The sequence below is a fragment of the Nematostella vectensis genome, chromosome 15 (genome assembly GCF_932526225.1).
Source record: "Nematostella vectensis chromosome 15, jaNemVect1.1, whole genome shotgun sequence".
NCBI classification, from domain to species: Eukaryota; Metazoa; Cnidaria; class Anthozoa; order Actiniaria; family Edwardsiidae; genus Nematostella; species Nematostella vectensis.
The window spans coordinates 1,567,431-1,589,515 of NC_064048.1; the positions used below are offsets into that span (position 1 = coordinate 1,567,431).

General features: G+C 37.8%; 4 protein-coding genes and 1 long non-coding RNA gene across 9 annotated transcripts; 3 read left to right on the forward strand and 2 right to left on the reverse strand.

Annotated features, from left to right (window-relative positions):
- The first annotated feature begins 6 nt into the window (after window positions 1–6).
- LOC116620154 lies at window positions 7–14,779 on the forward strand. Its single transcript, XM_048722407.1, has 5 exons — window positions 7–1,883; window positions 1,971–2,211; window positions 12,963–13,197; window positions 13,432–13,494; window positions 13,917–14,779. Exons 1-5 carry the CDS (start codon window positions 1,625–1,627, stop codon window positions 14,367–14,369), a joined length of 1,251 nt encoding a protein of 416 aa, XP_048578364.1. The 5' UTR covers window positions 7–1,624; the 3' UTR covers window positions 14,370–14,779.
- LOC125560609 lies at window positions 3,553–7,776 on the reverse strand. 3 transcript variants are annotated; one of them, XM_048722404.1, is made up of 3 exons: window positions 5,407–7,776; window positions 5,022–5,098; window positions 4,570–4,702 (listed from the first exon to the last, which is right to left on the reverse strand). In XM_048722404.1, exons 1-3 carry the CDS (start codon window positions 7,774–7,776, stop codon window positions 4,609–4,611), a joined length of 2,541 nt encoding a protein of 846 aa, XP_048578361.1. In that variant the 3' UTR covers window positions 4,570–4,608. The 3 variants fall into 3 exon arrangements, with proteins under 3 accessions (XP_048578360.1, XP_048578361.1, XP_048578362.1); XM_048722405.1 differs by having other exon boundaries at window positions 5,017–5,098; XM_048722403.1 differs by lacking the exon at window positions 5,022–5,098 and having other exon boundaries at window positions 3,553–4,702.
- LOC116609762 lies at window positions 8,163–12,226 on the forward strand. Of its 3 annotated transcripts, none has more exons than XM_048722410.1 (7): window positions 8,163–8,283; window positions 9,042–9,270; window positions 9,473–9,674; window positions 10,428–10,478; window positions 10,651–10,719; window positions 11,025–11,157; window positions 11,691–12,226. In XM_048722410.1, exons 1-7 carry the CDS (start codon window positions 8,163–8,165, stop codon window positions 11,789–11,791), a joined length of 906 nt encoding a protein of 301 aa, XP_048578367.1. In that variant the 3' UTR covers window positions 11,792–12,226. The 3 variants fall into 3 exon arrangements, with proteins under 3 accessions (XP_048578367.1, XP_048578366.1, XP_048578365.1); XM_048722409.1 differs by having other exon boundaries at window positions 11,025–11,148; window positions 11,682–12,226; XM_048722408.1 differs by having other exon boundaries at window positions 11,025–11,768.
- LOC116609761 lies at window positions 10,544–11,152 on the reverse strand. The gene is made up of 2 exons (XR_007306694.1): window positions 11,011–11,152; window positions 10,544–10,826 (listed from the first exon to the last, which is right to left on the reverse strand). It is a non-coding gene; the product is annotated as an uncharacterized LOC116609761 (long non-coding RNA).
- A 1,065-nt stretch (window positions 14,780–15,844) lies between the features above and the next one.
- On the forward strand, window positions 15,845–20,902 carry LOC5508259. The gene is given in 12 exon segments (XM_048723056.1): window positions 15,845–15,864; window positions 16,176–16,506; window positions 16,605–16,703; window positions 16,979–17,035; window positions 17,386–17,573; window positions 17,687–17,981; window positions 18,025–18,285; window positions 18,475–18,661; window positions 19,030–19,266; window positions 19,408–19,579; window positions 19,896–20,044; window positions 20,231–20,902. Coding segments are annotated over 12 exon segments (2,265 nt in total). The 3' UTR covers window positions 20,500–20,902.
- Window positions 20,903–22,085: the final 1,183 nt, after the last annotated feature.

Here is a 22,085-nt window from a genome sequence, read left to right on the forward strand (position 1 = left end):
TTTGCTGTCCTACCATCTTACATCTCCTACAAGCACATTTCCCCTGGTTCAAGTACTTTCCAAACTCACATTGTCCTGGGTGATCTGCAGCCCAGCACAGTAACATAACACGCACTGTTTCAATTTCATGTGCTTCATAATCAGGAACAGTAATAGCATTTGAAGGATAAGGAACTTCAAAGCCATGTATGAAGCCATCACAGAGGTCATTAATGAGTGGCTGTATAAATGGATCATAAGCCTCTGGTACACCTTTTGGCACAGTTGTACACGGTACAAAACCAATAACATATACTTCATCAATATGTGATCTATCTGTCTTGAACATATTTAATATGGAAACTTCAAGAGAACCACAACTTCTGCCACTTGTACTGAATGGCTGCCAGCCATCCCAGTGTCCGATTAATGCCAGATTCAAAGGAGAACCCCTTGCTACTTCAGCTTTATGTGAAAATTTATTAAAACATTCTGGACATTCGAGCAATGACAAACCATCAATATCTTTTGGAGATGAATTGATTAAGTCTGATGAAATAACAGTGAGACACTCCCCGCACCTTGTTGGGACAGTCCACAATTGATCTGGGTCCCAAAACCACTGCACCTCTAACCATCTTTCCCCATCCCAAACCTCTTTTTTTAAGGGCCAACTTGTGTTTCTCTTTAACCAGTGTTCTCGTTCTTGCCAATGTGATAGCATTTTCCTACACATATTTAGATTCCGAAACCAGTTCTTTAGCTTTTCATGTAAACCAAGATAGTAATACTTTATATATCCACATTTTCCACAGTTGGGGCATAACTCATTTTTACTCTCCATAATACCCCACTTACGGGAATACAGGTACTTTTTAGTTGTCTTACCATTTCTTGTGAAAGACTTCTCTGCTCGACAAATGCAAATATAATATTCCTTTGGGTCTGTGAATCCCTCTTCTTTCAAAAGCGACTGTACTTCTGACCAAGATTTTGGCCATAGAGAAGCCAAAATATCCTCATCAATTTCTGGATCAAGGTTGGTAAATAACATTGTCCTCCCATAACTCAAAATATCCTCGAATGTTTTTATTGAACACCCACTATTATCCACAATAGTCATAGCTTGCAGAACAGCCTTTACAACAAGTCTTTTGTAAGGGTTGCCTTGATTGAAGTCATCTTCCATGTCATTTCTATTTTCATTGTCATGATTCATACATACATCTTGGACAACATTTATTTCGCAATCGATATTTTCTGAAGTTTCCATCGTGACATCAGATGTTTCATGTTCTTCAAACGTATTTTGTCCAAAAGCTTCGTCCTCTTTCGAGTTGTGAAATGAAGATGATATACGAGCTTCGTTCCAGTGCCGTAGTTCTGTTTTCCTTGTAACAGCTCTTCCTTTACAGCGATAGCACCTACAATGAACATGTCTATAAGATAATTCAGTACAGCTGCATGTGGATACTTCTTTTCTTGACCACATTTCGACGTTGAATCCACCATATATTCCTCTTGTAGCTCTTTGCACGCATCCGCCATCTTTGTTTACCACAGGAAGCCCAAATTCAGCACTTGTTAGCCAATAGTGAAAAAGCTTATACCAACAACTAAAACGGCGGGAAAAAACTACCAATCAATGCCGCTGTTAGAAAAATTGAAGGAAAGGCGGGCAAAATTGACCAATGAGATAGCAAATAGACTCATGAACAGCGTAGCTTGCCCGGCCTTGCTGTATTTTCACTGCAAATATTCCAAGATGGATGACTCGATTGTACAAGAAGGGCAGAGTGGTACGAGTCAGGTGAACGAAAACGCTCAAATTCTTACGGACAAGAACGATTTGGAATCGAAAATTAAAGATCTATTCGGCGAGGAAGTTTTAAATGCTTTCAAACGTGAGTATGCATGCACTGCTTTCACAAAAATACTGAACTAAATTTGAAACCCCACTCAACAGAGCAACTTTTTCTTTCTTGAACTAGGTGAACAAGTTGTCAATGAGATGGCTATTTCAGACCTCTTGGAAAGGAAAGCGGATGCCACAATCTTTCAAAGACTTTCCTTGTGTTACGGTAAAGCGGTCATTTTCAAGAAGGAGTTTAGTTTTCTCAAAAGACAAAAGGCATCTTTTGGCGCCAAAACGTCCCCTTCTCCTCCGCCAAAACCGACTATGGCCGACTTACAACAGCTGAATCCAGAAATGAAGCACTTATATCTTACAAAGTAAGCTATTTAACTTATTTTGTGTTACAAATATTTTGTTTGTTTGTCAGCAAATATTCAACTACAATGGATTAATCAGATGACATGGTCATCTTGTCTTGAGGACCTCGAGGTATTAAAAATGGCTGCCTTGTTATGTGAGCGAATCCATTTCCATCGAGGTTGTTTCAGCTACTAATGCATTTGAATCATTCATAATATATTCTAAGGTTGCCAATTTATGTTTTAACAAAGATATTTGAGTAAGTTTTCTTTTGGTAAACTTGTTTTATTAAAATGTAAGATCAGAACATTTGGATTCTTAGAATAGGTTAAAAACACTCCCCCTGTCACAGGAAAAAATTCAGATTTTCCAAATTTGGAAATTTGGGAAAATTTTGGAAATTATTCCAATTTTGGGATCTGATTGGGAAATTCAGGACCCAATATTGGGAAAATATTGAGAGACGCAACCAGGAAAAAAATAAATTATCAGTTTATTCCCAATCTTGGGAATAAATCCCAACAAAATCCAAGATTGGGATTGTATTGGGAAATATTTCACAAAAAAATCCCAAAATTGCATGCAACAGTTCTTAAGAATCCAATACGAAACTACACTTGGGAAATAACTGGAAAATTTTAACAAGAAAATCCCAAAATTGCATACAATAGTTCTTAAAAACCCAATAGAAAACCAAACTTGGGAAATAATTGAAAAATGTGAACCAAGAAAATCCCAAAATTGCATGCAACAGTTCTTCAGAATCCAATAGGAAACCATACTTGGGAAATAACTGGTAAATTTTAACAAGAAAATCCCAAAATTGCATGCAACAGTTCTTAAGAATCCAATAGGAAACCATACTTGGGAAATAATTGGAAAATTTTAACAAGAAAATCCCAAAATTGCATGCAACAGTTCTTAAGAATCCAATAGGAAACCATACTTGGGAAATAATTGGAAAGTTTTAACAAGAAAATCCCAAAATTGCATGCAACAGTTCTTAAGTAAAAACCCAATAGAAAACCATACTTGGGAAATAATTGAAAAAGAATAAGCACGACCCTTGAATAAGCTCCCCTTCTGAGACTCCAAAAAATTAATACCATAAGGGCAGCGCCCCGGCACTTTAGTCAATCAATTATGGTAAAGTTAAATTGTTGTTGTAATAATCCATTTCACAGTTCCGTATCATGAATTAAACCTGAGATAAAAGTTTTCCTTGCATGCTTAGGGATAGGAAATGTGTTAGCAATTACAAAAGGACCGTTTTCTATTTCAAAAGAATTGAGTTTTTTATCTGTGCCAGGGCAATCTTAGCCTCAACAAAATAAAGACGAAAAGTGAAAATAGACAGATTAGTATTTTGATAATTATATTGATTGTATTACTGTACATTAGTGTTACTAACACTTAGATATTTTCATATGCACAGAGAGGAAAGAGCCACTTATGGATCTGCACTGGTTTGGTTCTATAGTACATTCTACACTGCAATGTAATTAATATAACCTGTGTGCAGATTTTGACAGGAAAGATTGGTGTTACTTTACATGTATATCTATATGTGGCAGGCTATACTAGGCTATTATAGTACAATGTAATAAGTCCATATGATGGCATAATAAAGTGTGTGCAATGTAAGAAAACAAATATTCTCTCAATTTCTTTGTTAGAAATTTACACTGCCTTTCTCCAATGTGACGGACTGGGCCAGAATCCATCTGCAATTCCCAACAATGAGTTCCAGGGAACAACATTTTTTGCAGCGTGTCCAATCGTCTCACGGATAAAAGTGTTTGGCATTCTAGGGCTCTCTACAAAGAAATACACGTCGACAGTTCTGCGTGCATAGTCAACATTGCGGGCATATCCATACCATACGTCACCAACTTCTGCACCTTGCACCAGCAACATATCTCCTTGCTCTGGATAAATGGGCACAATAATGTCAAATGGAAGTTTCTCCTGGTGCCTCTGGTATTCAACTACAGTTGAAACAGAATTTGATGTATCATCACTTGAGCTATAGATAATAACTTTTCTTAAAATATTGTCAGCAGTACAGAAATGGGGTACTCTCTCTGGATTGCTTTCTACATAAGTAAATCCACTCCAAAAGTGTTTTACTGTCTGGCCATTGTCTGTGTAAACATTGCAAAAGAGGTATCCCTTTGCAAGCAGTTTGTAAGACTCTGTGTTGTCTTTCACAGACAGAAATTTATCTAGTTTCATCACTATTTCATTTTGTTCAAGCATTACAACCACTGACTCTCCAGAAGAACAAACTGTCTCTTCATAGCCTTTGTCTGGGAGGAAACATTTCTTTGATGAGAAAGAAAACTGTGGATTTTTTTGGAGAGGAACATTTAAAGTATGTGCTACTTTTATCCTTTCATCCCTTTCCAGCAGGGTCATGTTATCCATAGCTCCAAGAAGAAATGACTGAGATGGTACATCATTTCTGAAAACAGCCATCCTTGCTGTCTCAATAGAGCTTGCAATACCCTGAAAAATAAAAACAAGTAAGAATGACAGTAAAAGTGATGTTGACATTTTTTTTAGTTAAAGGTGCCTGTCTTCAATGTCTTACAAACTACCATAACACGTTGAATATATTATCTATCCTAAAGTTGAATGAAAAAAACTCTTGTCGGCTTGCACCGGAAGTAAAATATGTTCTCTTCGAAGCAACGTGTGCCCTAGCATAGCAACAAGTTGTCATGGAGATGGAATGAGTCAAGGTTAAAGGGTTACAATTGTATCTGGGTCTGCAATCATATAATAAACCTACAGGTACAGTATTCGAGCCTTATTCTCACCCAACCTCTCCCCTTGGCTTTCTTGCGACTCAGAATGGCGGTTCTGGGGACGAGTTTGATTCTCGCCAAGCTGCCATGTTACCTATTGGAATCTATGTTAGAATGATACTAGTGGCGAGTATGGCTCCATAGACATGCATTCATTCATCCATTCATTCAATCATTCATTCATTACTTCATTCGTTCATTCATTCAAGGCCGTGGATACATAAAAGCAGTGAAAAGATAGTGTTTGCCTGATTTACATTTTGCTGATGTCACTTAATTTGCATAAAAGTTGAAAAGCTTGCATCTCTTTTTATATTCTGTAATTTCGTCCTAGCTTTTATACAACAGCTGCATTCTGAACTATACATAAGCCATAATATGTATTTCTTTCATTCAACTTACCACTTTCATGTTTATCTTTCCTTGCTCTCCTATTTCTTGAGTTGAGTATGGTTTGAGGAATTCCCTCCTTGACTCTGCCAATGCAAATGTCTTTTCAACTCCCCTACAATTGCTAGCAGTCTTTGTGTAACCCTTTACGGCTCTTTCGAACACTGCACACCAATAATTGTCAGTAGCCGAGAATCTGATGATGTCTTCATGGATGTGAAGAAGATTATGTACAGAAATTGAACACATTTCCAGGCCTTGAGTTTCTTCTATGAGTATATTTAAGCGCCATGCCAACCGGTGGTGCGCTCCAATCATACTATTTGTCCAGCCATACCGTCCACTATTAAAATGCAATTCTGTTAATCTTGATATCAAATGTTGTATTTCCTGCTCTTTTGGTGATTCCAACTTGCTATCAAGAACACAATCTGCCATTGGAAATGAAAACTTTTGTAGGCCCTCAGCTTTCCACTGTCCCAAAGATCCATTATAACTTTGGATTGACTTGGGAAGTCGGCCACATTTGAGCTCTCTTGGCCATGGAAAGTTCTTTATTTCTCGGTCAAGGGATTTCTTATCCACTAACTCATGATCCAGGATCCTCTCTGCTTGACTTTTCACAACATTAAGACACACAGTATGAAACACATCAAATGTTAAATCTTTGAGAATGTCAAAATTGTAAAGAGGATATAAATATTTATGGAGAAGGCTTATCCCTGTGACACCTTTCTCAGAAGACATTCTTTTTCGAACACTGATCCTTGACTCTGCCTCAACATCATAAAGGTCTGTTAGCATGAGAGAAATGTCACGACTTTCCCACTTATGTCTGTAATGAATTCGGTTATCTCCATAGTACATATGGTTATTTGACTCATTCATTGGCAAATGTTGCCCAACAAGCTTGCACCTGCGGCAAGGACATTTACCTTGGTTTAATAGCTTCCCCACCTCACACTGCCCTGGATGATCCCCAGACCAACAGAGCAACAAAACACGCACTCTTTTCATGTTAGGCTCTTGTGGTAACCTGACTTCAAAGCCATTGATAAAACCTTCACAAATGTCTTCCATGAGTGGTTGCAAAAATGGATCATATGTTTCTTGTAGTTTTGGAGTAGAAGACAATGGGACAAATCCAACTACGTAAACTTCACTGGTGTGACTTCTATCTGCCTTCTTCATATTTGCAATTGAGACCTCCAAAGATCCACAACTTCGTGTGCTGGAACTGAAGGCTTGCCACCCATCCCAATTACCAATGAGAGCAATGTTTATTGGAGAACCATTAGTTGTCTTGAGAGAGTGTTCAAAAGATTCCAGACATTCTGGGCATTCCACAAGCTTTTTACCAGCTGTAACAGCATCCTGTGATTCAATCAAATGCTTTGCTGGTATGGGAATACCACAATGCTCACAACGGCATGGGATGACCCAGGTCTTATTAGGATCCCAAAACCATTGCAACTCATTCCAGCGCTCACCATCCCACATTTCCTTTTTGATTGGCCATGATTGTTCCACTCCGAGCCAGTGTTCACGTTCATTCCAGTGAGATAGCATTTTGTTGCACATGTTTTCATCACGAAACCAGTTTTTAACTTTGTTTTGAAGGCCAAGATAATAGTATGCTATAACACCTTTATTTCCACAGTTAGAGCAGACTTCATCTTTGCTGGTCATTAAACTATATTTGCCAGTGTACTTTATTCTAGTGTCTGAATTGATTGGCCTAGTTTTATAACAAAAGCAAATAAAATATTCTCGAGCATCTTGATAACCCTCCTCTTTTAAAAGAGCTTGCACATCACTCCACGACTTAGGCCACAAAGTAGTCAAAATGTCTCTATCAAAAAAGACCTGTTCAGAGGATGAATCCAACAATAATCGTTTGCCAAATTCCAAAATATCTTCAAATGTTTTGATTGACATTCCGCTTTCTTTCTGTATTTTTAGTGCATTCAAAACGGCATCGACAACAAGCCTCTTTAGGGGATTATAATGGCGGGAATTCGCATCATGATTAGTATTATCATTATCATTATCAGCATTCAAATCTTGGTCATCTGTATCTGTTTCATCTGTATCAGGTGTATCTGGATTGGGTAATAAATTATCTTCAATTGTAAAATTATCAGCTTCTATTTCACTATCGCTGTCCTCAACTTCAAAGACAAAAGACTCAGAATCTTGGGCGGCTGATGTCGAACATTGGCGTTGGGATGATCTCGATGCAGCTCTATTTGCTTCTTTCCAGTGTCTTATTTCAGTTTTTCGATCAGTTGCACGACCATTGCAGGTAGCACAAGGGCAGTGAACATGGCGGTATTTTTTCTCAGTGCAGTTGCAGCAAGACACATCACTTCTTTTCCACATTTTTAACTAGAAAACATTCAACCCGCCGGAAACTACAAACCCGCCATTTTTTTCTTTTGAAAGCGAAACCGCAGACCAGTAGAACAGCTAAAAAATCAAGTACACAGCCAACCCATATTAGGCTGATATTTTAGTCACGTGATTTAAGTTTGACCAATGAACAACATCGTAGAAAAAAGCGGGAAAAACAGCCAATCAGATCACCGAAGAGCAGAATAAAAATGCCAGCAACACATACTTCGCTCTCCTTCGGATTTTCGCGCTCAGATCGACAGGGCAGACTCGTACCCAGTCGCTTCTAAGGGAAAACTTTTGTAGGCCCTCAGCTTTCCACTGTCCCAAAGATCCATTATAATTATTCAGTGTTTGCAGTTTGTGCCGTTGAAATGAGTCGAGAGCAACAAGAACAGCCAGATATTGTGGATCCATCACCAGCTCCCTCAGAAGAAGATGTTATTTCAAAAGTGACAGAGCACTTTGGCGATGCAATTGCACAGCGATTTAAAGGTATGAAGTCTTTCATTGAATCAGTGAAAGCTAAAAGGGGAAGTTTCTCTCAAGTCAGCAGAGTAGGGTAAATTTGGCGCGCACATTTTCGCTTTTGCAATGCCGAATGGATCTCAAAGCGTTTTCGAAATGAAATCGCAAAGCAACAGAACAATTCTTTCATAAAGGACGTCTGACTTACCTTTGGCCATCATCTTTAATTTAAGTGTACTTTCTAAAGTAAGAAAATGAGGTTGGAATTTCAAATTTCAACTCGGCAAAGAAAGTGAAGAAACATGGCGGCCTAAAAGAACTTGCCAAAAACTGCCGCGTGGATAGTAAACATATTATAGCTATTGTTTCTGGCCACAGAAAGGTAATTTGTTCTTTGGGATTCCAAATTGCCGCACAATTACAACGCTTGCTCTAAATATTTTTTTTTTGCTTTCTTTGTTTTTCGACTTTGCAAAAGTAGCCTCTGCACGAAATTTCTCATTCTCACATGTGCAAGAAAATGGCGCGAGGAACCCGTCGACATAGGCCTTCACAAAATCGCATCGAGAAAGCATGGCTTTTAACTGGAAATGTGGTATTTCTGTGTAGAGGTTAATTTTATAATGCTGAACAACAAAAATATAAATAAGTCAGAGAGATAAAACGCAGCTTTGGTTCGCAGAGAAATTGAAACGACAAAACAACAGAATAGATCAATAAAACTGTTTTCAAATGTATCTTTTGCATGCAAATATTGAATCCATTCTTCTTCTGTTTGGCTGCAGATGATATTACATGCCCAGAAGCAATAGTAGACTTGCTATCTAAAGATGCTGATGCGCCAATTTACTCAAAGGTTGGCTTAACCTATGGAAAGGCCCTAAAATTCAAAAGGATTTTTGAGGAGTCGTTCCAATTGCCAAAGAAATCTTCATCAGCCTTGCCCAAGTGCAAACCAACAATGGCAGAGTTGTCAACATACGATCCTGAAATACAAAGACTGTACCTGTCTAAGTGAGTGTGTTTTGATATTGGATATAGATGAATGTCCTTTGAAGTAAATTGATTTATACATTTTTTCAAAATGCTGATGTTCAATTCATATTGTGGCGCATTTATTTTACATTATTTTATCATGCAACACCTTTTTCTGGCATTGTTTAGTAAACTTCATTTATGCAACACATTTAGCCTTATTAATTTGATTGATGTTTAGGCGCAAGAAGATTGGCGCACTTGCCATGGAAAAGTGGGGTGGGCAACTCCCGAAGTTCAACACTCCCATGATGAGAACACAACTGGAAAAGTTTGCTAAAGAAATTGAAGACCAGTGTTCTGTGCCTGAAATAAATTTCACAGTGGATGGCATTATGCAACACACTAAGGATTTTTTCAGTGAACAGCGGCGTGAAAGAAAAGTAAGTATGGTGCAAATGTATTAATAATAATAATAATCTTTATTATCAAAGGATAAAAATACATCTCCTATGTTACAAATAATGCTGAAAAATTAAAAACTAGCTACTAAGTTACATAAGATATTTGAAAGCAATTCTGTTGATATAAGTGTTCTTAAAGCGTTCAGTTTTTACATTTGGTGTAATATAGCGCGTACCACGAAGATTGTATTTGGTTTCTTTAATAGCGGGTAAGTAGCAACGTAAAGGGTGGTTCGGAATGGCTGCAGCTTTTTCATACAGCTTACAGTCTTGCTTGGCGAGTATTTTTCTATGCTAACAGGTGTTGATACGAACCGACGTTTATGACACCTATCTAAGAATGTCTGAATAGTCGTTAGATCTGAGTCGCAGGCCCCGTAAACGGATAAGCCGTAAGTGATACATGGCAACACCAGAGAGAAGAATAAATGGTCTATTTCTAGTTGACTATACTGTTCTTTCCTAAGGGTCCTAAGAATATGGAGACATTTGTTGGCTTTAATTAATTTGCTTTTGACGTGCAAGCTGAACTTTAGGTTGCTTTGAATGGTAAGACCTAATAAAAGCACGTCACTGCACTGAGGAATGTTGTGAACTGCATGATAATCAGAATTATTATTTTTCTTTCTGACTTTCTTGCCAGTTTATGGATAAACCTTGCTATTTAAAAGGAATCCTTTTGGTTCTGATTTTTTGGAAAGGTATGAATATGAGTGATTTTATTTTCTCCAGAGAACAAGCCCTCCAGATTCCTGGTCTCCTAGAACACCAAGTTCTTCTAGGGTATGTACACTGTTCAACATGCTTCATAGTTTGATAATTATTATTATTTTTTATTTGATTATTTATTTACTACTTTGTCTACTGTGAAGAACTAAAATACAATACAGTACCTAAATTGTGATGGTTATCTTTGAAGCAACTTGCAATTAAATTTGTTTTTGTGTTCTTCAAGGCTGGCTCTTCAGATGAGGAATTCTCACTACAATGCTCACAAGCAAAGCTACCTAAAATGCCTTCCATGGTAGGAAATCTCCAATCTAATTGTTTATTTGCATTCATTATCATCTATTCCCACTGGGCTCATACACTTGCCTTGGGCCACTTCTGTATAGTTGAATGTAAAATTGGCTGAATCACAAGAAGTTATGCTTCAGTTTTTGTCCAGGTCATTGTTAATCTCCTTAAAAAAGGTTACCAACTTGTTCAGCTTTTAAATAATAATAAGTCAGAATACAGATAGAGGTTGCACTGTACACCAAACCTCACAAACTCAAACTGAAAAAAAAAATTGAATAATTTATTAATTCTTTACCCCTTTGATTGAAGGGCAGTCAAGATGATGAGGAACCAGATGATGAAGGATCTGATAATGATGGATCTGATGATGATGGTTCTGACGATGACAAGAAAAGTACAGATACTCTCCCAGAAACTGAACCTACAGTCATAAATAACTTACATAGTAAAGCAGTGAAGGTTATCATTAAGGCGGTATGTGGAAGTATCCCAAAGGATAGGGAGGTAATAGTTGATGCCTTAAAAAACACTTTTTCAATAGGTCCAAGAACACTATTGAACCTTACTCACACCCAAGTGTGTGAGGTGCTGGCCAAAAAAATTATTGCAGGCAAATACGTTAAGTGTTTGGCAAAGCCAAATGAAATTACAAAAACTGCCCATGTACAGGTTATCAAAAAGGTCAAATTTTGAGCTCAAACATGTAGTAGCTGTATGCTAAAGTTTTTACTGGCTTAAGTACATAGTTGTGTCAGGGACACTATTGAACCTTACTCACACACAAGTGTGTGAAGTGCTGGCAAATATGTTAAATATTTGGTAAAGCCAAACGAAATTTCAAAAACTACCCATGTAAAAGTTATCAAAAAGGTCAAACTTTGAGCTCATAGTACCTGTATGCTAATGTTTTCACTGGCTTAAGTAGATAGTTGTCTCTCCCAGAAACTGAACCTATACCAGTCATAAATAACTTACATAGTAAAGCAGTGAAGGTTATCATTAAGGCAGTATCTGGAAGTATCCCAAAGGATAGGGAGGTAATAGTTGATGCCTTAAAAAACACTTTTTTTCAATAGGTCCAAGAACACTATTGAACCTTACTCACACACAAGTGTGTGGGTGCTGCATGGCCAACAAGATAATTGCAGGCAAATGTGTTGAATATTTGGTAAAGCCAAACAAAAACTGTTAACAAAAAGATCAAACTTTGAGCTCATAGTACCTGTATGGTAAAGTTTTCCCTGGCATTTAGTAGATAGTTGCCCAAGAACACTACCATATTGAACCTTACTCCCACACACAAGTGTGTGAAGTGCTGGCCAACAAGATAATTGCAGGCAAATGTGTTAAATATTTTACTTATTTTACAGCATTTTACTGTACTTGAAGCTGTCATGTTAGAAACTATTGTAAAGGTTACTTACCTTTAATTATTTGCACTCTACATTAAAACTATGTTGTTTCTACAAAAAGGGATGTTTGAATTCTATTAAATTTTCCTAGTATGTTAACATTGTTCTTTTGTTTTGCATTCATTTTTTATTTTAATTTATACAGTATTGCTGTCAACAAAATAAGCCATTTGGGGGTTCAATGGTCCCAATAAATTTCCAAAAATGGGATAATGTTGTCCAAAAATTCGGGATTTGATGGTCCCAATAAAATCCCAACAATGGGAAAATGTTGTCCACAAAATGAACCAATTTTGGGATCTTATGGTCCCAATAAAATCCCAACAATGGGAAAATGTTGTCTACAAAATAAACCACTTTTGGGATTTGATGGTCCCAATAAAATCCCAACAATGGGAAAATCTTGTCCACAAAATAAACCAATTTTGGGATGTCTTTGGGATTTTATTTTCCCAATATTGGTTTTGGTAGCATTTTTCCAATTTTGGGAAATCCCATAAGAAACCCATAGAAATCCCAAAATATTCCCCATTTTTTCCCAAATTGGAAAATCGGAATTTTTTCCTGTGTGTTTTGGTGGTCCTTTTTATTGTTCTCGGAAACTAAACAAACTTTGTATTTCACAAAATCCAATACAAATAAAAACTATTAAATTACAAAACTCAATGCTGATCATGCAAGTACATCGAGCTGCAGTAGCCCATGCCATGTGCAAGAGTTTCAGCCACAGAAAGCCCAAATATAAAAAGCAAACGATGTTTATGGGCACAGGGCACCCAATATATTATTATCAACAAAAATGGTACCCACATTGATTGCATTTTATTTTATTTAGACGTAAAAAAATAGGGGTATTAGCAGCAAACAAATGGACTGAATTTCCAAAGTTTAACTCGCCTGAGGCCAAAGCTGAACTAGATGCATTTGCCGAAAACATAGAGAAAGAATGTGGCATAAAAGAGATCAATTTTGGAAAGGAAGGAATAAAGAAGCACATACAGAGTTTTTGCAATGAACAACGTAGATACAACAAAAAACGAAAACGTCCATCTTATGATGATGATTATAAGGTAATAAAAATATTTCTTTTAATTGCATTGTTTGTTTATTTATGTGCTTTTGCATGTCTGCAGGTTTGTTAATAGTTTTCGTCAACTGAAGTGATCAACTTTTTTGTACACTTGGCATTTCGTTGACTAAATGTAATGTAAATGTACCATCAATTGCAAAGCACACAGACACAAGTAGTCATTTTGTATCTATGAGAGTTGCACTTCAGTTATAGTATTTTTTAACTTTTGTAGATTCCAAGTTCCCAGGCCATAAAAAAAGAGATGCAAAGCAACCATAGCTCATCAGATCTAGAGGTAAATTTTGTTTTAGCATACCTAAGTAAATTTGATACTTTATAGAATCTAGTATTAATGTGTTATCATACTAAATATCTTATATATAAGTATTATCTCATATTTTCATGAAAACTTGCAGTGTGGATACTTTAAATGGGACCACTTTAAGATATTGTGATTGAATGACAATTGTGAATTAAAACAAAGCATTTTTACTAAAACAATGTCGACCAATCAGATCACAAAGAACAAAAACTTAATAAGCTGAAGTTTCCTAAGTTGAAGTGCTTTGTTTCTATTCATAATTTGTCATGCAATCACATTCTCAAAGTGGTCCCAGTTGAAATGTCCACACTGTAATGCATTTTTAAAGTATTTTCAAAGCATTAATGAACCTTGCAAAATGTATTAAATGCTGATAATGTGTATTTTGACTACAGGAAAGCTCAGTAGATCTAGACAGAGAGGGGGAACAGGATGAACATTTAGAACAGGATGGAAGTAGTGCTGGAGACACAGAGATTTTGAGTGATGATGAGATGGAAGGAAGCCAGTGCCCTATAAGCCCCAAAATTCCAAAACCCAGCACTAGCACTTCAAGCCCAGAAGATGCGAAAGCAGGTGATCAAGTTGAAGCTCTACCATTAAAAATAAAGAGGGCAGTGATTAAATCAGTGTTTGGTAAACAACTCACCAGAGAGGTGTGTGTTGATGTACTTAAAAATAAATTCTTTTTGAAAAGCAATGCCTTAACATCTCTCTCACCTAGTCAGGCAATAGCAGTACTTATTAGAAAACTTGTAAGTCAAAAATACGTAGAATTTAAAACACCACCGTCTCAGATAACATCTATTAATGATGTAAACGTGTTAAAGGAAATTTCACTGATGTGAGGTAGACACTTAATTATACACTTGTCTTTGTTAGGTTCTTTATATCTTCTAAAAGTTTAATTCGTTATTTGCTTCAAAAGATTTAGAAATAGTTTGAATTGGATATGCTGAAGTTGTAGCCACTAGTGATGTGAGGCAGGCTTAACAGCTTAAATCTTTATGTGATATTGATCTAATAGGTCTGTGCATGTTGATATTAATTGTTGTGTAACTTCTGAGTATTGACATGGGCAATATTTGATGCTCATGTCATGTCATGTGCAATAATCTTGGGTATTTGTATAGCATTACAATCATCACCCACTTGCACATCAAATTAATATTGTATTTAAGTTAACCAAAACATGGCACTTCTGCTGTTAATGTTTATCACGAATTTATGTTACAGTAAATAAAACGTTTTGAAAGTATTGTTGTTGTTTGCAATCACTTTTTAAGTCCAAAATATTATATCCAAATACAAGTATTGTTATAATATATTCAAATTATTAATTTGTAATAATATAATAGAGTGCAAACAATACATGTATAACTGTGAAACTTTAGTAATACTAAATTGTACTAAATAGTGTTATCCCTATTGTTTTCTATTGTTTAATTAGCACTATTTTGTACTATTTAGTAATTTGTATTTCACGCTTTTACTGTTTGCACTCTAACAATCCTTGTATTGGGTTATTGTGAATTCAGATTTCCCACGTTGGGATATTAATTGAGTTGGGTTGGGTTATTATTGGGACATTAAATTCCCCCCAAGTTGGGTTATTATTGGGACATTAAATTCCCCAAGTTGTGTAATTATTGGGACATGAAATTCCCCAAGTTGGGTTATTATTGGGACATCAAATTCCCAAGTTGGGTAATTATTGGGACATCAAATTCCCAAGTTGGGTTATTATTGGGACATTAAATTCCCCAAGTTGGGTTATTATTGGGACATCAAATTCCCAAGTTGGGTAATTATTGGGACATCAAATTCCCAAGTTGGGTTATTATTGAGACATTAAATTCCCCAAGTTGGGTTATTATTGGGACATCAAATTCCCAAGTTGGGTTATTATTGGGACATTAAATTCCCCAAGTTGGGTTATTATTGGGACATTAAATTCCCCAAGTTGGGTTATTATTGGGGCATCAAATTCCCAAGTTGGGTTATTATTGGGGCATCAAATTCCCAAGTTGGGTTATTATTGGGACATTAAATTCCCCAAGTTGGGTTATTATTGGGGTTTTGTTGTCCCAACATTGGTTTTGGTATCACTTTCCCATTTTGGGGATTTTTGCTGAAATTCCCAGCTTTTCCCCCAAAAAAATCCCTTTTTTTCCCATTTTGGGAAATCATATTTTTTCCTGTGATAGGGTACAAGAATACAGAGGACTACAACCAACGTGTCCCCATTGTAGAAGAGGAAGAGCTCAACAACAACAACAAACTAGAGTACTACCCACACACCCAGTGATCGTAATTAGCGACGATGACGATGATGTTGGCCCTGTAATAAACTACAGAGATAGGTGGGGAGTAGAGGACTGGATGGTGGCACCCCCACACCCGGATACAGGGAGCATAGACTTTAGTACTGGGCAAAGGAGAAGAAGAAGATGAAGGGACACTTTTTTTAAAGCTTTTACAAGGGATAGAAATCACGCATATTCTTCAATAGATGTTTCTAAGGATTAGATTTACAAGGTTTAATCACAAATAAACCTTAAACAAGACCACGAAAAATACGTTCAAAAAGTGTATAAAAACATGAATTGGGACCGTTTTCAGAGAGCCTGAACATGAATTGGGTCCGTTTTCAGAAAGCCTGAGACAGAGTTTGACGTCACTAGCGTAAGTCTTGTTTCTTTCTTTGGGGACACGAGGCCGGAGGCGGTAAAACGAAGATGGACTTCTTTTATTCTAAAGACGCTAGAATGGCCAGAACAAACAGAAACAGCTCAACTCTGCTTTGAGCATTTCAAGCTTGAAGATTTTAACGGGCCATATGCGCATCTTGTGGGGATGAAGCGATATCTGAAGCGAGATAGGTTCGGCGTCACTGTTTATCCTACAGTATTTCCGCCAAAGGAACATGCTACCAAAAGCCCGAGTGAGCGGGCGAAACGAAACCAAGGGCGAGTAAGGCGCAAGGTGAGATATTCTGACTAACCAAACTCTCAATTATCGCATCCTAATAAGGCTTTTTGTTCACTTCATTCATGTTTGCGTTTATTTGGTGTTTCGTATAGGAGGTCGAGGAAATAATCGCCAGGAGTGCCGACCAGCTTTTTTACGAATCTGACTCGACACATACCATAACAGCAGCAGTACCCGTAAACCAAGAAGACGTAAGTCTTAGTTTGTATGGAGTTATTTCTATTCGTTGTAATAATTGTAATCATGGATCGTCATAGTTTGCCTGAAGCCCAATTTCAGGTGATTTGTGGTCGCAAAAATGTTCGCATAGCGGTTGTTTTCGACACGTGGAAATAGACAATAAAAATGTGCGAAAAATTATTATTAAAAATTACGAGCGAAAACACGGCTATGCTAGAAACACAATTCTTTGGAAGGTGGCCGTGATATTCGATATAATAAGTTGAAGCTTTATTTATATTTGTAGCTGACAGATATAGAAGAGATCAACGAGGCTTCCTCCAACTCCAGTCTCCTGCCTCACGTGCGATTCACGTGAACGTGAGTGCCTGGAGCTACGGGCGAGGGTTTCCGATAAATCGGACAAACTAAGGGTGGCAACTAAAGAGAAAAGGAAGATGAAGGAATCTTTGGATTACGGCCAGAGACAAGTTGCAATGGTGTAAAAGGCTACTGAGGAAGAGAGAAAGGAAAGGTGTGTTTTTGTTTAAAAAAAAAAGGATTCTTTGTTCAAATGAGACTGCTCTTTATTGAAATGGTCTGTATTTTTATATTATTTGAGTGTATATCTTTTAAGTCTGCAACCATGAGGAACTAATCAGCATTGTTTCAAGTGTACTGCTAAACTCTATAACACTTTATGATGTAGCTCAGAAACTGGTGAAAAAAGGAGTAGGAGTTCAGGCTAGAGAAACCGAAGAATTGCCTCCAGAGATGGAGGAAGATGACAACACAGAAGATGAAGAAGCTGAGGATGATGACGACTTCATGTCAGAGGAGGAGCCAGAGTTCCAGCCTTCGGCTGAGGAGAGCGATCTCTCAGAGGATGAAGAATACAACTGGTGAGCATGCCTACAAAAACAGTGACAAGTGCTTTCATTCATGCTCAATGTCTCTTCCTCTCCCCTGTTTTATATTGTTTTTTATGAGATTTTATTTTAATTGTTATTTTCAGCGAATACATCCAGTCTGACAGCCTGAAGAAGGAGCCAAAACATACTGTCTTCCTGTCACAGCTACTTCTACTGTTTCACTGCTGCCACTTCTGCAGTTGGAAGAACCCTCTAGTCCAGACTAAAACTGTTGGAACATGCATCTCTGTGACCAGCAGCTGCGCCAATCCCAAGTGCAGGAAGGAGATGTCCTGGAGGAGTCAGCCCATGATGCCAGGGACAAAGGTTGCTGCAGGGAACTTCTTACTGTCTTATGCCATTCTTGTTGCCTCCTACGAGCACAAACGGGTAAGACATGTGTATGCATGGACTAATAGGCAAAATGATGTGATGGCGTGAGTTAAAAACATGATGTTTAGAATTGTTTATTCCTATTAATTAAGTTGTTGTTCTTTTGCATTTTAAGATTTTCCTCTTCCCTGCTATCTACATTTACTGGAAGAAATATCAGACTGCTATGATAGAGAAGGCTAAGAGCCTAGGAGCTGTGGTCATGGCTGGGGATGGCCACCATGATAGCATGGGGCACTCTGCCAAATATCGTGCTTATACAATGTTTTGCTGTTCGCTGTCGATGATCATTCACTTCACCCTTGTACAGGTAATTGAGAGCTATTAGATAAGACTTGGTGATGATGAAATGCATTGTAAGGTGAATTGCAAAAATATTCAATTATCACCCATAAACTCATAAGCAACTAAAATCAATCACATGCTTGTTTCCCCTTTTCAGACTCAACAAATTAAACTAGTGGTAAATGTTAATTTTTGTCTGTTTTTGATCTTTTAGAGAAATGAAGCAGGGAGCAGAACTGGGATGGAGTACATGGCATTCCAACAGAGTATGGGTTTCTTGCTGGGAGCTGGGCTGGCCATCTCCCATTTCATCTCCGACCGCCACACCAGCATTGTGAAGCACATGCGAGAGAAGCATGGAAACATCGCACATTACTGTGATTTATGGCATTTGAAAAAAAGTAAGTCTATTTATTTACTTGATAATTGTTATATCTATGTTTGGTTGGGCGGGGTTGTAGAGTTCAAATTGGATAAACCTATGTTGCTTTCCCTCGGTTTGAACCTAGTTTTTAGTTTGTAATCAAAACTATATTTTATTTCCCTAACATTTTACCCATAACTTTATTTTTTTGGTACTCCTCTTTCTAAATATTGTTTGATCTTGACTCTCATTTATGTTGTTTATCTGATGAGTTCCATCTTGAATGGGTAAAGATATTTTGTTTAAGATTTATATCGTACAATATTTTGTCAATCGACACCAACAACTTGATACCTGCTGACTTATTTTTGTTTACCATCTAAGAGTGTATGGTTTGTGTTTTAGAGATCCACAAAGTCCTGAGCAAAATAGAAGAGTCTGTAAAGGATTGGATCAAGCCGTGCGAGAACCATTTTTACTGGTCTGCGAGGTCCACCACAAATGGGAATGGGTTGGTAATATCGGCTAAGTTGAAGTCATTTCTTAGCCATATTACCAACAAGCACACTGATCTTGATGATCCCTTATTCAACCGTTGTGCTCGTGGGGAGATAAACACTCAAAGAAAGTGGCTAGACAAAGGTAAGTAGTGTCAATAACAATAATTACGTACTGTTAAAAATAATATTTTACCACATAATTGTTATGCTTGATATGTATGTGGTGAAAGTATCACATTAAGTAGCCCATTCAAACTATTTGGAATTTGCTTTTTATTTTCAGACTCTCCTGAGTTTGAGAAAGTGGAGAAGGCCTTAACGGACACAAGGCTGGTCTCTGCCATCAAGCAAGCATCCCCTCTGGACCAGACCAGCTCACTGGAGGGATTTCACTCTGTCCTGAACCACTATGCACCTAAGATGATTGGTTTCTCCTATGTAGGAATGTTTATCAGGTATGTGTCTATTCTTTTAAAGAAATCTCATATGTATGCAATCTAGGCATAACCATTTCTCTCAGAGTTCACACAAGAAATTGCTCTACGAGACTGAGAATAGAAGTGAAGTTTATCCCATCTCCAAGGACTCAAATTTTGCTCGTTTCTGGGTAGATATTGGGAACAAAAACAATTAGAATTGCAATATTATAGTAAAACATTTTTTAGATTTATTTTGAGCCATCATTTCTATGCATGTTGCTGCCATTTATGTAAAGCTACTATATGTCACTAAATGGTCCTTCTGTAATTATTCCAACCATTCTTTTATCAGGCATGTTGTTGCAACAGTGCATTTCAACTGTAACCTGCAGAGAGAGCCACGCCGAAGGCCAGATGGGACCATACAAGAGACAGTTGTCTACCCTAAGTTTAAGAATGGGGAGGCTACTGTGAGAGATGTCAAAGTGGCCCCAAATTTTGGTGAGTGGCAGAGGTTGCTTATGAATTATCCCCCAGCCATAGTTGTCATAGTTATTATTCTTTGGTGTGTAACAAGGGGACTTGTGAATTATTCCATCTTTTTTTCTATGCGGCCAACTGGTTTTACCAATATAGGCAATATTAGGATTTTGATTCTGAGAATATATTCTATGTAAATGCTTGCAGATTATGTAGATGACATTTTTGAAACTGTCTGCCAAGCTATTGCCTCCAACTCCCTGACCGCTGCATCTGAAGAGCTGCAACAGATGACCCCTGCAGCCATGAATACCATGTTGGACAAGCAGCCTCGGGAGGAGGCCATCGCTAAGCGGCATGCTTGCCAACAGACGACTGTACAGGATGTTCCACCCACAACACCAGGTACAGTTTACCAAATTAATACTGACCCAAATATTCCAATTTCCTGCATGCTGCATGTTCAGTATTCTTGAATATCAGTCCTGACCCCCTAGGTTTGCCACCGGTACCACAGTAAGCTATATGCTGAACATATTTTAACCATGTCATTTATTTCTCTTTTTAGTTGCTGTTGTATTGCAGCAAGAGGCTGACGCAGCAGCAGCTGCAGCGGCTAGGGGTTCTGTGCAAGCCAAACCAACTTGCAGATTCTGTAAGCAACCAATGAAATGCCACAGTAAAGTAGACTGCCCAAGAAACATGCCATCAACCCAAGACTAGTTTCGCCTTTCCGATATTTTGACTGTTGATATCATGTAAATCTACAAAGGTTGTTTTTCATTTTTTATGTAAACCATTCATACCATGTCTGAAAATGTAACATTCATTTATTGTAACATTGAGACTGTTTTAAAACTGCTAAGGCAGTGTTATTTTTTTTCATACTCCACTTTTTCCTTAAAGTTGAAATAAAACCTTTTGCAGAATTCTTGTGTCAAGAGTTGATATATACACTACATACAAAATAATAATGAAACTCACATAGATAGTTGGGGGCTATGATTTTTGTATATAATTTAACTTCCTTGTATGACAAGACAAATCAGTCCGGTATATAATACTATTTATAGTCGAGTTCCAATCAAAATTTCACTATTACTGTATATTCTAAGTAAAATTTAGAACTACACTTCACTAGTCGTCCTCGTCCAGACCGAAGCCCACCTACTGTGCATCCTCCGAAGGAAATTCGCGGCGAATTAGGCTGTAAGCGCAGGCGGGTAGTGAAACTATTCTTCCCCAGAGAAAGCCATGGATTAGGTGCGTCAATTCTCTATATGCAACGCTTCTTAGGAACCTAGAATTGACGAATGAATGATGATTTGTCACCTCAGATTCGAAACCATTTGCGGCACAAAAGAAACCATACTTACGCATCCTCGGACCCTGTTTGGCGATATCTCGTCCTATCTTTCCTTCTATATCTGTCTGCCGAGAGTCACAACGACCAACGGTCCAGGCAAACTGGCCAAAACCCGGGATGAAAGGTCACACACGAAGGCGCGCGCTCTAATTCCGCCAAAACACGCTCGTCTTGTAGCGCCTCGACGCATTGGTCTAGCTCTTGACAGCAATAACACTCGCTATTTGACTGAAGTTGAGTAGTTGAGCTATTAGAGCATCGGCACCTAGAAATGTAGTGTGTCAAAAGTAGGGAAGATAGAAGCGATTCGCACTATAGCAAGCGCGCCTACCAATCTTCGCTTGAATTAGACTTCCCTGGCTTCTCGCTCGCGCTGCTTCCTGTCGTAATCGCGAACCCACTGTTCGTCAGCAATAGGCTCGTCGGAATACGGCTCCATGCCGAAAAGTTGTTTACGGATTGTTTCTCAAACGTGATTCTAATTCGATCCGTACAAGTTTAGGGATTTACTTTCAACATGTTTCAAATTCCTTTAGATTAGTATCAATAGCTTGATAGTGCTTATTGAATCAAGTAAGCGTCCTTTTACCATTTCCCAGGAAGATTAGTTTCTAAATTTGACAGGACAATGGACGCTGAGTAATTTGAACGGTATAAATGTTAGCGTCCCTAGAAAAATGCACGTGCCCAAGCGAG

Bases quoted from the DNA above. Each gene is read 5' to 3' on its own strand.
- LOC116620154 (XM_048722407.1), top strand. From the start codon at position 1,625: ATGCCGCTGTTAGAAAAATTGAAGGAAAGGCGGGCAAAATTGACCAAT. The intron at 2,212-12,962 runs GTAAGCTATTTA...TATTTTATTTAG, and splicing joins AAGCACTTATATCTTACAAA to ACGTAAAAAAATAGGGGTAT. The intron at 13,495-13,916 runs GTAAATTTTGTT...TTTTGACTACAG, and splicing joins ATAGCTCATCAGATCTAGAG to GAAAGCTCAGTAGATCTAGA.
- LOC125560609 (XM_048722403.1), bottom strand. From the start codon at position 7,776: ATGTGGAAAAGAAGTGATGTGTCTTGCTGCAACTGCACTGAGAAAAAA. The intron at 4,703-5,406 runs GTAAGTTGAATG...TTTATTTTTCAG, and splicing joins GAAAGATAAACATGAAAGTG to GGTATTGCAAGCTCTATTGA.
- LOC116609762 (XM_048722408.1), top strand. From the start codon at position 8,163: ATGAGTCGAGAGCAACAAGAACAGCCAGATATTGTGGATCCATCACCA. The intron at 8,284-9,041 runs GTATGAAGTCTT...GTTTGGCTGCAG, and splicing joins AATTGCACAGCGATTTAAAG to ATGATATTACATGCCCAGAA. The intron at 10,479-10,650 runs GTATGTACACTG...GTGTTCTTCAAG, and splicing joins GAACACCAAGTTCTTCTAGG to GCTGGCTCTTCAGATGAGGA.